At 38.0% G+C, this 16,436-nt stretch overlaps 1 protein-coding gene and 1 long non-coding RNA gene across 2 annotated transcripts in view; one reads left to right on the top strand and one right to left on the bottom strand.

The window, feature by feature from the left end:
• Nucleotides 1-508: 508 nt before the first annotated feature.
• LOC134668407 (uncharacterized) lies at nucleotides 509-9,931 on the bottom strand. Its single transcript, XM_063525891.1, has 5 exons — nucleotides 9,800-9,931; nucleotides 3,318-3,398; nucleotides 2,778-2,897; nucleotides 1,249-1,479; nucleotides 509-695 (listed from the first exon to the last, which is right to left on the bottom strand). Exons 1-5 carry the CDS (start codon nucleotides 9,833-9,835, stop codon nucleotides 612-614), a joined length of 552 nt encoding a protein of 183 aa, XP_063381961.1. The 5' UTR covers nucleotides 9,836-9,931; the 3' UTR covers nucleotides 509-611.
• A 3,666-nt stretch (nucleotides 9,932-13,597) lies between these two features.
• The window catches only part of LOC134668166 (uncharacterized), a 301,154-nt gene continuing 298,315 nt past the window's right edge, over nucleotides 13,598-16,436 (top strand). Inside the window, exon 1 of the long non-coding RNA XR_010098717.1 lies at nucleotides 13,598-14,024. This is a non-coding gene — a long non-coding RNA (uncharacterized LOC134668166). The remainder of the gene's footprint in view (nucleotides 14,025-16,436) is intronic.

Raw genomic sequence — 16,436 nt, forward strand, 5'->3', positions numbered from 1 at the left:
TTGCATAATAGTTCCTACAATTATTTTGCGAGCATTACGTATACCTAAGTATGTGAAATGGTAATACGATTTTTTTATCAAAATATTATTCACATTTTTATTAAAATATAATTACTAGATTAACTAAGAAGTAATACCCGCCATATATTATTATATTCTTTTTTACGCCATCGAACTACAATTGGTACCTAGCTGGAATTAAGTTCGAGGTGTTCCTCACTGTCTTCAGTTAAATGCATACGCACACCATACTATCCATGTTATAAAACTGTGGACTATGGCCACTTGTTTCTGGTTTTTCGGAGTAAATCGATTTCTTAATTTACTTTACTACTTCAGGTAAATAAATAATTTATTCATTCAATCTTAAAAAGTTAGTAATAAATAACGACTCCATTACCCTCTGTGTGAAATTTGCCACCGCTCCTCCGGAGTCCGGACACTAGGTATCGTTATTTCCTACTTGTGATTTTATTGATATAAAAATTACGTTATGCAGAAAAACAAATTTAATTTCGGATGGTATATTTACATGTTTGAACGCCAAAGCCTACTCTAAAAATAAATACAATAAAGCAAAGCAAAAGTGTTTAATTAGTAACAAAATATATTTAATTAGGGAAAGGAGGTCTGCAGTCATCCATATGAGTCCTCAGTGCTGTGCATCCCTCTGTTTCTTGCCAGGTTGGACATTTCTGTGAAAAAATAATGTAAAATTAATACTTGATTAAAGTATTTTATTTTTTATTTATTATAAATGTTCCTTAAAACACTTTTTTATTCAATAATCGTTATAGCAGTAGGTAAGTACCATTCGATTATATTATATCGAATTATTATATTATTATTCAACACCAAATAAATCCCAAGTTATCGCTAAGCTTACAAAAGACACGAATGAACGTGTTTGCATGTCTAATTTTAAAACCTATATTAGAATGATATTGGAATTAGGTAACTGCACTATTGGAAATTGATAGCTGTTGAAACGACGTGAGGAATCCCAAACACCATAAGGTGAGATAGGATAGGAGGACCACTGGGTCGAAATTCACACTATATCCTCCTGAGTCCCCAACGCAAAGAATTAAAATCGAAATTTCAACCTTATTGCGTCAGGGTTTCTTTTATCTTTCGGGAGGTTATGAATAAGGCTCATAATTGGTTGTTTTATATGTACTCTGAAAAGGGCAACGGGACACAGAAGGATATAAAATCGTCATACCCCGCCAAAACTTTTCAACTCACATCAAAGATAGTCGAGCTAACACAGAACACGATCTTATTAGCTTCGCATATCTGCGGGGGTCCGAATAGGTTCTTTCCAATACACCGTTCCTTGGCAATGCCTGCTGCCGCTTGGAACTCTTCATTCTTCGCCCCCCAGTCATCTAGGAACTTCGTGATGGCTTCTTCATCAATGTCCTCTTCTTCGTTGAGGAGCTCGTACTTTTTCAACATGCATAGTTGTTTCGAACACTGCAATAGAATTAAAGATAAAGATAACATATACATTAGAAGTATTAGAACAATTTTTTTTTATTTCTAGTAGAAACACTACTATGTATTATCGATTTTTTTATTATTATTTCAAGTAGAAACACTACTATATAAATTATGAACTTCCAGTGCCTGGAAGAAGGTGGTATTAAGCGTTGGTAATTACGACCCTCAGCAAAGAGGATATGATTGCAAAGAAGAGGATGGCTCAAGGTCGGTGTGAGCGGCTTAGGGGTGTCGAGAGGTATGCGCCGCTTTCTACCCAGTGGCTCTTACCAGATAAAACTGAATTATTATTTTTAATTTTTAACAAGCAGACGCGTCTGCTAACGATGCTACTATAGGGGCGCACTGATTAACAGTCCGCCGGACGGTATCGGCCTGTCAGTTAGAACAAAAATTTGACAGTTCCAAACAACTGACAGGCGGATACCGGCCGGCGGACTGTTAATCAGTGGGCCCCTTAAGCTTAGAATAAATTCAAAAGTAGAAAAATTACTGTCTTAAAATTAGTATGGGTAGCACATCTTAGCTGGTGAATTTCCAATGTAACTTGGAACTCCGGTAGCCGTTTAAGAACACTCTTAAGGTAGATGTTGCTAGGGTCCCCTTGACCCGTAATATGGTGGAAAGATTTGCTGGCTATGGATGAGGTCTTGGTAGCTCAGATGGCAGGGCGCTGGAGTATCGATCCAGAAGCCGTGAGTTCAAGTTTCAGCCAAGACAGTAACTTTTCCACTTTTAAATTTATCCTGAATCTCCTTGGATATCACGGGCCTGTAATCCCGGTTTTTTGATAGGCTTGCGTGGGGACACAGATCCAACACGTAGAGGCCCCTTGGAGAGCTTTTATGTCATGTAGAACGCCTGCTGGAACCCGTTCACAGGTGCAAACAATAGACACCCATGAACCGGTCTCAGCAGGCATTGGGACTATTGTAGAAAAAGAGAACAGTATACCGGTCTATGGATTAAAGTTTAGGTGGACTATGAGACTGGGCTATTACAAAGACGTACGGACACCTGCCATAACAATGTTTTCACAAGTTATCGAGGCAAGTGGTGACATGCCGCGCACTAGATGGGCCCCTGAAACTGCCGTCGCGAAGACGACCAGGAGCAACATCGGTGTGAGCGGCTCAGGGGTGTCGAGAGGTGTGCGCCGCTTTCTACCCAGTGGCTGTTAACAGCCACTGTGCCAACTCGCGTCTTATGCATCTTTCACTTCCACCCCTGGAGCATATCCTGAATTATTATTATATATTATTATTGGTTACATCAGGTGGTCCCCGTGGTTTGGCATCAGGTTCACTGTCATCCAGCTTTTGGAAGCCGCACTCAGCAAAATCTTCGTCTGTAAAGAATGGTGGGATGGGACAGCATTCGTGTGGCTTTTCCTGGAACATTTAAATATTCTAAATTAAACATATGAAACAATTCCAACTAGACGTGTTATATTCCCGCAATTTTAAAAATTAAAATTATACATCATCTGTGAAAATTTCAACTGTCTAGCTATCACGGTTCATGAGATACAGCCTGGTGATAGACAGATGGACAGATGGACTGACGGACCGAATAGGGTCCTATTTTTACCCTTTGGGTACGGAACCTTAAAAAAGTATGTCGCTGTAGACTCTGTAGAGCGCTATCTATTCTACCTGCGTGCCAAATATTTAGGCAGTATACCTAAATATTTTGCACTATTTTAAGAATCTTGGTAAATAGCTAAGGTTTAAACTATCGCGAATTGCAAGAAATCAAATCTGCAATTAATTATTTAGGTCTGCGATAAAATAAATCATGTGTATCCTTACAACGGCTGGAGGTGGTCCAAGACATTTTTGAGGGATGTTTGGTGGCAAACTTGGTGGAAATTGTCCTTGTGCGGAAATCACCTGAAAAACAACAAAGATAATTATTTAAGTTAAAATAATAATAATAATTTAAGCAATGTACGACTGTACGTCCGACGATCATTGTTCCTATAGTCGTGTCAGCGAACGGTCTCATAGCGAAGAGTCTCCACCAACACCTAGAGATTCTCGCTGGATGGTTGGATCAAGGGTCAGATGCAGAAGGCGGTAATTTTGGACACGACGTGTATAGTGTATAGTAAGTCAGTTCCTCACTCTGCGGCCCTGACCACCACCGGCAGTTTGGGCCCCGCCCCGCTGCCGGCGGCACCCTAGGTTAGGTTTTTTATAATGTGTTTATATGTATTTTGTATTGTCTTTTATGTGCTTTTGTATTTTACTTTTATATTCATGTTATAAACAATCTAACTTAAGACGAAAAATAAATAAAGATAATAATTTAAGTTTATTAAAGAAAAACTATTTTTTGCAAAAGAGATGGCTTATAAGTTAAATTAGACTACATTAATGCAATACGTAAGTTATGTCACATAACCTATGTAAGACAAGGAAGTTAAACAATAACAGTCTTTCGACCATCGCCCTAAAGTCTTCATCGCATGGCAAGTGTTCATGGTTTTATTTAAATGTGTCGTTTCCAAGCAAAAGGTCCCACTTTGCCGCTTGCCATAAGGACGCGTTGACAGTTCATTCATGTATCTTTATATAAAGATACAAGCAAATGTCGTCCTTATGGTAAGCGCCAGTGGGACCTTTCACTAGACTTTAACACAAATAATGATTTTCCCACACCTGCAGTCCTGAGGGTCTACCGCGAACCATGTTCGACGTGTTGCCTCTCTGTCGCACTTGTAAATTCGTACGTATGTGTGACAAGGACAACATTTCGAACGTGGTTCGCGGTAGGCCCTGCATAGCACCAAGGTGTCATTGTTTTGCTTGTACGGTTTCATTGTTGGTCACGCGAGTTTTTTTTAATGCTGGTTGTTGGATAATATTTATTTCACCACACCAGCTCGGAAAGAATTACTTTGCACTTTGCAAAAACGAATAGCAAAGTTGCATTTTATCCACATGTGAGGCAAAGTAATCAAATGCAAATTTTTGAGTTGTTTTTTTATGTTTGCTGGTAGAATTGACTTTTAAATGATGATTTTGGATGATAAATATTTAATAACATTCATTTGGATTTGATTTGGTTTGATTTTGTATGATATTTTACATTTAATATTTGCTTCGGGTTGGTGTGGTGAAAAATTTTGTGTTTCACTCGGGGGCAAATTTTGTTTAACCCTCGTGCTTTGAAACCCTCGCAACGCTCAAGATTGCTCAGGGTTGAGAACTGGCGAGAAACGGCACAGGACCGGGATCAGTGGCGAGCAGTCGTGTTGGAGGCCAAGACACACATTGGGTCGCTGCGCCAGAGGAGTAGTAAGTATTCCTTTAATTCAGGCCCGTGCCCCATAAAAAGTTGTTAGTAACAATGCCTTAGTCTATGTTAGTATACAGAAGGTAATAAACTAATAACAATAAATTAATTAATACATTTTATACGATATTTATACAAGCCCGAGCATTACTTGCCTACATTTGTCATAAACGGGGCAGTCAAACCTATACGCAAACAGTCCCAGGATGCTGTTGCTGCTAAAACGCAAACACGAACTTCGAACGCGAATAATAGTTGCAGATTTAATCGAAATCTAAACGCGGAAAATAGAAACGCGGTAGAATTGGGCATTTTCAATATTAAAATTAGACTGAATAAAATAATGTTAACATAAATCGAATTATTTTATTCAGTCTAATTTTAATATTGAAAATTTCCAACTCTCCCGCGTTTCTATTAGCTTTTATTTGGGGCATTATCTATGAAAAGGGACCTTATTGTCGATGGCGCTTACGCCGCACAGCGTCGCGCGGCATTGTATTTATATCGAAGCATTGTTAATATTGGCGTAAGCGCCATCGACAATAAGGTCCCTTTTCATAGAAAACGTCACATTTTATTAGCAATAGGACACAGTTAACCCTTTAGTCCATAGCGGCAACATACTTGCCATCATACTTAAAACAAAAACGCATCTCTACTATAAAGGTGGCGACTGACGTGAGCATTTGCTCGATGTGAATATTCGCATTTGTTCGTTGTGAGCAGATGCTCAAAACACCTGAATATTCGCCTCGATTATATGTTCGCCTGTGCTCCATACTTTCATCCAGAAGTAGGCAAAATGACCGTAGTTCTATAGAAAGCGATCAACTTTTTATTTTTGTCAAAGTGACTTACATCCTAACTCAGTAGCTTTGGTCGCTTTCTGCATTGATAAAAAAATTGAGTTGGTCGTTTTCTGCATAACTACAGTCAAATGGCGGACGTAGAGGTAGTGTGTGCTGCGTTCCTTTTAATCCGTTACTGTTAGGTATTTAAACAAAAGAAGAAAGCGTATATGGATAACAAATTTGTTCAAAAAGCGAAATGAAACTGGCGGATTGAACTTGATGAATATTCTAAATAACCAAGAAATTAACGGTCAATATAAAAACTTTGTGCGAATGCCCTCGATTGCGTTCACGTGCGCTCGCGCTAGCGACTGACGTGTAATGTAACATTCAAAGGAATTCGCCAAAATACCGACAGCCGGGTGGAGCGCGCTCGAGCGTTCGGCGCTCGCCATCGAGCTGCTCCGCTCGCTGTACTGACGTGCCGAATATTCGACTTATAACGCGCTCGCATCGAGCAAATGCTCACGTCAGTCGCCACCTTAAGAATTACGGTTCGAAATCGAATGACTAGGAAGGAATGTCAAATGGTTAAAGGGTTTAATAAGTACTTTATTGTTAGGATCCATTTGATTAATTTTGAAGGAATTAGTACACAAAGGCAACATTTCCTGGACCACTAATCATCCGACCGAAAGCGGTGTGCAATTGTGCATCATTTTGGAAATGCTCCTTTTGAGCACAATCAATATTATCTTCACTACGTTGTTATGTAATTGAATATAATTTGGCAAAATGTTCCTCAAAATGTTAATATGGTTTCGAAAAATTTGTGTCGGTATTCACGATGGGCGATATTATTATAACTATACTGCAAAACGTAATTCAAGACCAAAAAAAGTGAGACAATGTTGCCATTGCAATAATTTGTTTCTAAAATTGTAAATTCCTTTTGATAAATAATCACGCTAAGATAATTTATTCATTAGTAGTTTTACTCCTACTATTTAAAAAAGTACTTTTATTTATTTATTTGTACATAAATACAAGACGCGCTAGTAAAAAAGTGGCAACATTTCTTACTTTTTTTGGTCTTGAATTACGTTTTGCAGTATAATATTTAGTTAACTTATGATAGGTAAGGTAGTAAAATAAATAATATGAATATGAATTCAGCAAGAAAATTTGTCGTTGATATCTATTTTTTTCATGATTTCCAGAGAAAAATCCATAACACTAACTCATACTAAAAATGTTTATGAATGAATGAAAAACATTTATTTTCAGGCAACTATTGGCCCATAGATTTCATATTTCATAGGTATTTACCTTAAAACTAGCATACATATTATACGTTATATATTAAAACCGGGCAAGTGCGAGTCGGACTCGCGCACGAAGTGTTCCGTACCATAATGCAAAAAACAAAAACAAAAAAAAGCAAAAAAAAAACGGTCGCCCATCCAAGTACTGACCACTCCCGACGTTGCTTAACTTTGGTCAAAAATTACGTTTGTTGTATGGGAGCCCCATTTAAATCTTTATTTTATTCTGTTTTTAGTATTTGTTGTTATAGCGGCATCTGTGAAAATTTCAACTGTCTAGCTATCACGGTGTGTGAGATACATGAGAGAGACGGACGGACGGACGGACGGACGGACAGCGAAGTCTTAGTAATAGGGTCCCGTTTTACCCTTTGGGTACGGAACCCTAATAAAACACTCATTATGCCTGCGATGCATTTCACAACCTCGCTGAATCAGGACATCACTATAAATATATGATCTCTATTGAATGAATTGCATGAATTCTATAGTAATTTAAATTGTATTTTTCTTATTTAAGAATGCATGTTAATTATAATGTTTGTAATGTAATAATGTTTTGAAAAAATATGTCCCTCCGAGTTTGTTGCCCGTCACTCGTGCGTCTGTCTGTCCGTCTGTCACAGCCTATTTTCTCGGAAACTACTGAACTAATTAAGTTAAAATTTGGTACACATATGTAAATTAGTGACCCAAAGATAGACATGTTTTTTTTTTATAATTTTAAAATACATAGGTTCGAAGTTATTTAAGAAAATAGCCAAAAAATTACCACCCCCAGGGAGGGGCCCTCTATCTCCGAAATTACTGGGTCTAAAATTTTGAATAAATACACAAAATAGTTCTTTACCTGTAGATGACAGGAAAACCTATTACAAATGTGCAGTCAAGCGTGAGTCGGACTTATGTACGGAACCCTAGAAACGCGAGTCCGACTCGCACTTGGCCGGTTTTATTTTATCTTATTCTTAATTTCTGCCGCGTAGAATTAGTAGGTACTCTCATACAAAGATAATACAAAGCAATCCGCATTTCACCTAAGTCTTTGCACACGAATTCGCCCGTATATGTCTGGTTGTTAGCGAAATATTGTTAGTTATGTCTTCAGGGTCATGGGACAAAAATAACAATAGCTGAATAGTCCTCAAATGTATACTAAGGAAATAATTACACGCGAATTTATTGTCATGTCTAGACTATACGGCCGCTGCTTATAAGATGTCACAGCGATACGATACGGATCTGTCAGTCTCACAAGTGACGTTTCTGGTTGAAGAAACGTCACTTTTGACACTGTCAGATCGGCATCGTATTGCTGTGATATCTTATAGGCACTAATTGTTCGAATATAGCCTTATATTTATAGTGGTGTTCCCAGTTAAGGCATATGCACACCGGCTACGTGTGCGTGACGTGCACGTGCGCGTGCGGCGTTGTAGTATAGAGATCCTTATGAGAGACGGCACACCGCTTGCCGCTTGTGGCTTGCGCTTGCTTTGCTTGCTTGGTGCGTGCGCTAAAATGTTGGAGCCGCACACGCACACGTCACGCACACGCAAGCCGGGTGTGGCTCGGCCTTTAAGCTATTCAAACGAAAACTTTTTAAATTAGGTACTTATTTAAATTTCGCGATTTTGTATTGAAAAGTCCCATCTTAAATTTTTCGTTTAGGTCTACCACTTTTTAGGTAATTCACGCGGTTGGTAAAATACGATTTGCAATTATAGTAAAAAAAAGAAATTTTGATACTAAATCTTTAAGGTTTTAATTTTTTTTTACCTAAAAATAAACAAATCAATCGCACACAGGCAAACCTTGAATTAAAGCGATGTTAACCATAAGTAGATAAGTAATAACTATTAGGTACCCATCGCGTAAGTTAAGAGCCAACAGGAGTGGTCATTTCTCCATACAAACATACTCGACTGTTTCCTCCGTGGGTTTTGATGCTAGAGCAATGTTTTTTCAACACAGATAATATTGTCCATATCTGTGTCGTACCGTTTTGCTTTTTTTGATAGTCTTGTTTTTTAAGGCGCTAAAGTCCTTCAAAAATGGCCAAAATGGCCTCATTGAATATGCCGCAATGAGAGGCGTAGTATTCAAAACTGATATCAATTAGCCAAAAAAACAAAACGGTCCGACACAGATATTTTCATAATCATTTAGATTTTCAAATTTGGTTACGATTGGTTAAGTTTTGGAGAAGGAAACAGTCGAGTACGAAACCTCGATTTTTGAGATTTTTACGCAGGATTTTTCGCCTTGTCCTTATCGCACTAGTTTTAGGAGCCGCTTCCTTTAGCGAGACGGGTATATTTACCTAAAATATTTAAAACTCAGCTCCTGTTTCGTCTTAAGAAACGGTAGTTCTATATCTAACTTTTATGGTAGGTACCTACCGTACTGGGAAAAAAGACGGATCCTGTACATGTACAGGATCACTCGTGTGTCATGTTTTTTTTTATCGTTATTAAAGTGACACTTTTTTCTATCGCTTCAAATTATTTTTTTACTTTTATTCTATGACCTCAATTTTTTGGGCTGTCTTTAGCGTGTCGCATTACAGAATAAGAACATTAGTAAAAGTCTACTTTATTTCTAGTAGGTACTTAGAGTTCATAGTCTTTAAAATAAGCTGGATTATCGGACTAAGGTTACAATAGGTACTTAATTCATGAAGGCTATGATATTCGCTTGTAATTTCACACAAAATTTTAAGAAAAGGAGACCTTATTAACCTTACGGTAACGTTTTTTTTAAGTAATTTTATCCCTCATTAATATGTATTGTACATATACCGATTACCGTTATTTTTACTGGACACTGATTACTTTTTTTTTTCTTTTTTTTTGTAAATAAACTGTAACTTACATGGAAAACAGCGAACAACACACAGCCTCTGAACATGGTGACGAATGACGCCGGTGCGCGGACGCACCGTTTTATACCACCATCGTAAGGTCAGCCATTGTGAGGTGTCGCCATAGAGGAAGCCGATGGGTAATTGACGGTGTTTTAATGCTAGTCTGGATCTTAATCTGATATTGGTTTAAAATGTTCCGTGATGTTATTGTACATGTAATAATGTAATGTAATATCTCTTAAAATCTAAGCTCAAATGAGACTGGACAGGAAACGTTTGCCGGCCGAATGATATGTAGGCTAAAACAGCCACCCGTTGGTTTGCGGGACTCTAAATCTTGATTTAATTTAAATAAAAGCTTTTTCTTAAATTGTATATGTTTTTCTTGGAAATGGTGTATGTAAATATGATAGATACAATAAATTAATTCGACATCCCCGTTTTCGTATGAAAACGATACCATACTCGGGCTAGCAGCATCGTGTAGTTATCCAGTTGAAGTTGAGAGCCCCTCCTAAATACATCAAAAATCTTGCTGGTTCCATTTCTTAAATTCATCCTTGGGTCCAGCAATCCTGCCAAAGGAAATGTTTGGTTCACGAAACGTCGTATTTCCTATCGTAAAACGCCCACTATAAATAAGCTATTAACTAAACCTTATAAGAATGACCGACGAAACCGGCGAGCGTGTATGAGGAATGTTATGAAAGTGAAGGAAGCGAAAGAGGTATCTCAGGATCGTAGCAAATGGAAATCCGTGGTCTTTGCCTGCCCCTCCGGGAAATAGGCGTGATTACATGTATGTATGTGTATAAGAATGAATGAATCAGAGCGCTGGTGGCCTAGTGGTAAAAGCGTGCGACTTTCAATCCGAAGGTCGCGGGTTCAAACCTCAGCTCGTACCAATTAATGAGTTTTTACGAAATATCATTTGATATTTACCAGTCGCTTTTCGGTGAAGGAAAACATCGTGAGGAAACCGGACTACTTAATCCTAATAAGGTCTAGTTTACCCTCTGGTTTGGAACGTCAGATGGCTACGTAGTAACCCATAACTAGTGCGTACGCCAATTCTCGGCATTAGTTGCCAAACGGACCCTAGGCTCCCATGAGCGGTGGCAAAAAATACCGGGATAACGCGAGGAAGACATTATTTAAGAATGAATGAATGAATTAGTCTAACCGACAATGAACAAGAGTACTTATCTATCATAATCTTTATTATCATACATTATATGACAAGAATACATTGAGTGATGATGTCTAATTAATATGATATGATTCAAGTCACAACTGAGACGCCCTGATTGAGACACATGATTGACAACGAGACGAAGTTATGCAGTAAACAAAAACCGGGCAAGTGCGAGTCGGAATCGCGCACGAAGTGTTCCGTACCATAATGCAAAAAAAAAAAAAAAAGCAAAAAAAAAACAGTCACCCATCCAAGTACTGACCCCTCCCGACGTTGCTTAACTTTGGTCAAAAATCACGTTTGTTGTATGGGAGCCCCATTTAAATCTTTATTTTATTCTGTTTTTAGTATTTGTTGTTATAGCGGCAACAGAAATACATCATCTGTGAAAATTTCAACTGTCTAGCTATCACGGTTCGTGAGATACAGCCTGGTGACAGACGGACGGACGGACGGACAGCGAAGTCTTAGTAATAGGGTCCCGTTTTACCCTTTGAGTACGGAACCCTAATAGTACCTAAGGGTCCTAGGTAGGTATCTTCTTGTGCTCAAAAACAAATCTGTTTTTGCTTTATTTATTATGGTTATCGCAGACTTTTCGACTGCCAATTCATTTCGGACTATCTAATTAACTAATTATGTAGGTACATAATTATGTTAAAATATTGTACACGTGTTACTACTTACTTACTACTTACTTTGTTGGCGCGGTGACCCAAAATGAGTCTTGGCCTCCAACACAAGAGCACGCCACTTTGGTCGGTCCAGAGCGGTATCCCGCCAGCTTTCGCCGACGCCGAGCTCACGGAGATCTGCCTCCACTCTATCTGCCCAACGGTATTTAGGACGACCAACAGGACGGCGCCCAGTTGGTCGACCCAGGTAGGCCCTTTTGGCTGCCCGATCTTCACCCATCCTTTCGAGATGGCCAAGCCAGCGGAGACGATGCGCTTTGGTCTCACCTATTATGTTCGGCTCGGCTATCAGGTGTTCTATTTCGGCATTCTTTTGGTGTTAAGGAAGATTCTGGGACCCGTCAAAAGAGACGATGGCAGTTGGTACACGTGTTACATTACTATTATTTATGAAATATATTCATGGTTGTTTGTTACATCACAAAAGGCATTTGTTTATAATGTTTAATTGATCTAGGATTGATTAGGTCTGTATAAGTGTATTAATACTTAACACACCGCAAAATCAAATAACTTTATTCCACAGCTTATTACAACTAGTTATGGTCCAAATTCAAGTTCCAGTTCCATATTAGTATTATTCAAATCATGTTGAGTAAGTATATAATATAGAAAGAGCATTAGTGTACATAAGCTCCAAAATAAATGTAACGAGTATAAATCATAAAGGCTTGTGAAGAATCAACGTTAAAAACTGGACCATACTCTTCTGGACTCCGACTTAAATTAGTACCTACCTAATCATGAAAACAAACTAGAAGAACACGTATGATTTTCTCTGCAAATTTATCGAAGTAAACATGATTACTATGTATTATTATTGCTATAATGATTACTACTATAAAATAAATAGAGTTAAGGTAGCAATTGAACAGTGACTGTATTATTATGATTGTGAAAAATATCTTCACGGAAACTTTAAGCGTAACTGCGCCTGACGCATAATTAAGCGAAACCATTTTCCTGGACAATATCAATTCATAAACCAGTAAAGTGTGAACTCTGGTGACGTATAGTTGATATGATTATCCAGGTCACAATTGTATAGTTTTTCTGAGGCGATGCTCTCGGTTATCATTAATGCTAGACCAGCGCTAGACTGACATTTAACCCTAACGAGTGCTACTATTCAGTATACAAAAGATATAACTGACTTGTATGTCCTATTAAGAAATGCCTCTTTTTCTGAATGGGGCACAGGAAAAATATGTCGCACGGAGTCACTTTAACGAGGATGGAACTAATGATAGTAATGATCTATTTCATTTACTTGCGTAAATGCGTTTGAGTAAGCTTTTGCTACATTCTGAATAAATGGGGTATATAAACAAGTATAATAATTATATAGGTACAGATGTAGTGCATAATAGTTTTCCATCGTATTTTCTCGGAAATGTTCGTATTTGTCAAACTCAGTCCGGCGAACTGGTAATCAGTGGGCCCCTTTAGAGTAAAAAAATAGTACATAATATAGGGGACTAAACTAACAAGTAAATATAAATTCTGAAGGTATCCCTTTTTGACACAAGAATATGAATATGATCTCCAAATTTTATTTAAGTACCTAATAATAACTCGAGGTAGGTACGACATATTTGGAATTACCTCATTAAAATATCCTAAATAATTTAAATATTCATTATCTTTGTTGGTCTTGTGAGAATGAGAGCCGTTGTGCCGTGTGAGGTTTAAATCACAAGTGTTCAGGCTCGTGTGATTGCCCCGATACCTGGGCTATAACCGCGAAAATCGAAGTTCGCAAATTGCGGGGATTTTTCTCTGTCACTCTAATTACGCCTTCATTGGAGTAAAAGAGAAAGATCCCCGCAATTTGCGAATTTCGGTTTTCGCGGTAGCCGCTCTGTAATAGAGCATACGAGTAATTATACACCGTGTTTTTATTGAATTCCGTTAACTTCGGGGTATGGTTAAGAACGTTTAAGTGAACTAATTGGCATAGTTAATTTTCAAAAAAAAAATTAAAGAAAAAATTAAGTTTAAAAAGTAATTAAATGTAGCATATAGCGTTGTTGTAACACGGGCATTACATTTAACTCAACCAAACAATTGAAATCTGTGACATATCAATGTCATTTCGAACATTGATCGACCGAGATTGTACTTAAGTTTAGTAGCAAATGTATGAACTCATTCTTAACACTAACCAATATGTAAACCAGCCCTAAGGCAAGTGTACACGCTTGTAGAGGCCTTATAGGAAAAAAATAAATTATTGATTATCTCCGAAATGGAGTTAATTAGAACATCGGTGTCTTTGAGAAAGTTACTTAATTTAAGCTCAGGAATGCACCCTTGAAATTAACGGAAATCAAAAAAAACACGGTGTAGACATCCTACAAATATTCCAGTACCATTCAATCATACCTTGGTAAGAAGGTAGGTACATACCTATAATATCCAACAGCTGTACTCCTGTGATTCGTCTGTTTAAATAATACTGATTTATTATAGCTAACCTTTGATCAAGTTTAAATCTTTCATTTTTAAGCTTAACCGAACATCAGGTTCAAAGGAAATAGTCAAGATGATAATCTATTTTGACAAACGCCAAACGAAAAGTAAAAATATATCGGGATGCGTAAGTAAAAGATAAGTCACAAGACCATTTTTAAGGAATGCTCCCGGTACTGGTTTTCTATACCAATACAGTACCGGAACCGGTAATTCTCGGTTCTCGCCATACAAACTCAGTACCGGGAGCATTCCCTAACCGATTCCATTGCCGATTTCTATCAGTCATCGTTATTTTGTCTTTGGTCCCGGAAGTTGGTTTTAATTTCAATCCCAAGATTTGATCCACACATTTTAACAAACCAAAAAAGTTTGTAGTTTTTTTGTCCGAATCGGCACTTCAAGCATTATGATGATTATTGTCAATTAAATACATAGGTACTTAAAATACTAACATGACTATATTTTAAAGGCTGGCAAGTTAGCTACAATAACGCTAAGTATAAATCGCAACACCAAGATGACTAGGCGTTGCAAATCTAGAACCTTGACTAAACCGTATTCTAAAACAATTAATTCGTCATCAGACATGCATTCATCTTAAATCGAGCCGTAACATACTACAGAACTGATTCAACTAGCATAGTAAACCTTATTTCCGTGCTCGAAGGTTAAAATTTGGTCAGCTATCAGTTCAGCCGGTCTTAAAAATTACTGATCGCTTTGGAACCTTGTCATTGTTTGAGCTGACTCCCAACCACGGTATCCACCAAGGCGATTCATTCGTCACGGTGACAAAGTACTGGAATACCCACAAGTCCCACAACCACTTGTAACAACTAGATGGTGTAGCAGTGGCGGCGCGTCCATAAAAGCCGATTCCCACCGGCTTGCCTGTTTTTGGACGTTTGAGCAGAGTAGTAAAGAAAATATGTAAGCCAAATTAGCCCCAGCTTGCCTATGGATATGTTTGACGCGCCGCGACTGTGCTGTAGTCATAATAGCATTGTACCAGTTTTTCGATCAGGTCACGTGTCCGTCTTACGAATTTTCAATCTGTCGAATCTGTCGGTCACGTGGCCTGTCGCGATTTTAACATTTTTCCCCGTCACAAAAAGTGCACAGTGCCGCTAAATAAGTTTTCACTTAAAAAAACAGAGTTGGTCGGTTTGGTAATTTATACAAACCTACCATTTTCCTTGGTCATACACTGTCCGGATGCGGCGTCCACGGTCTAAGAATCAGTGTCGGGGCCTTGCGTTGACAATTACACGTTGGCTGGCCAAGGGGGTCAACGGCCGGAGATAATGCTAAGATAATGGCGAATTAATTAATGTGAGGTTCATTTGGGATAGAGGTCAGTATGGTGGTAAGGTCGGGCTGACCAGGTCTTAGCTTATTGTTAGATGACAAACGTAGATCGACAAACGATAGTTACAGCTTGGCAAAAAAGAGTAGAAATTAGAAAGTGGCAACACTGTAGTGTCGTCCCGTATTATTATATATATTGGTTTGAAAGGGACAAGCTGTAAAAATAATTATCGGGATGACAGATGCTACGAAAGGTCACGTGACTATCGGCGGGATTCGGGAAATTAGAGATTCACTAGATATGAAATAGTAAAGATATGTGAGGTAACGTCTCACGGATATTGTACCTTATGGCGATTGGCGCTGACGCTATTATTAATGACGCTGCAATATTATTGCGACGCTGTGCGACATAAGCGCCAGCCACCATGAGGTCCATGAGGTACCTTTTGCCGTGGAACGTCACGCATCTTTACTATTTCATATCTAGTGAATATCTAATTCATTTCCCGGATCGCGCCGTATTTCCTTGTTAGAAATACATAATATAAAAAAATCCAAGTCTATACTTCGTTTTTTTTAGCATTAGAAATTAGGTAAACAATCTTGATGTGTCCTTTAATTGAAAAACACATTTTAAAAATAAATTACGGCAAATATGTAACAATTATGAATCTAATACGATCATTTATATTCTTCTGCTTTCATAAGTAATAGTTATTGATTTTTAAAAAGCCTTTTTCAATTAAAAGACATGCCAAGATCGCTTACCTTCTTTCAAGTTCTTTCTAATGCTAAAAAAAACGAACTATAAACGTAAGTTGGGGCGGACAGTGTGGAGGGGACAATTTTATTTTAAATGGATATGTCCAGGTGTCAATTGTCTGGCTGAAATGCCTGGCGGCATCGCTGTCATGCACATAGCCAATAAAAATGTAGTAATTTTATTACTTGAGCAAATTACCTTTAGAT

The sequence above is a fragment of the Cydia fagiglandana genome, chromosome 10 (assembly GCF_963556715.1).
Source record: "Cydia fagiglandana chromosome 10, ilCydFagi1.1, whole genome shotgun sequence".
Classification (NCBI taxonomy): Eukaryota; Metazoa; Arthropoda; class Insecta; order Lepidoptera; family Tortricidae; genus Cydia; species Cydia fagiglandana.

Coding starts and splice junctions, on each gene's coding strand:
- LOC134668407 (XM_063525891.1), bottom strand. CDS start 9,835: ATGTTCAGAGGCTGTGTGTTGTTCGCTGTTTTCCAT. Junction 3,399..9,799: donor TGTTGTTCGCTGTTTTCCAT/GTAAGTTACAGT, acceptor GTTGTTTTTCAG/GTGATTTCCGCACAAGGACA. Junction 1,480..2,777: donor AACCACGGGGACCACCTGAT/GTAACCAATAAT, acceptor ATTCTATTGCAG/TGTTCGAAACAACTATGCAT.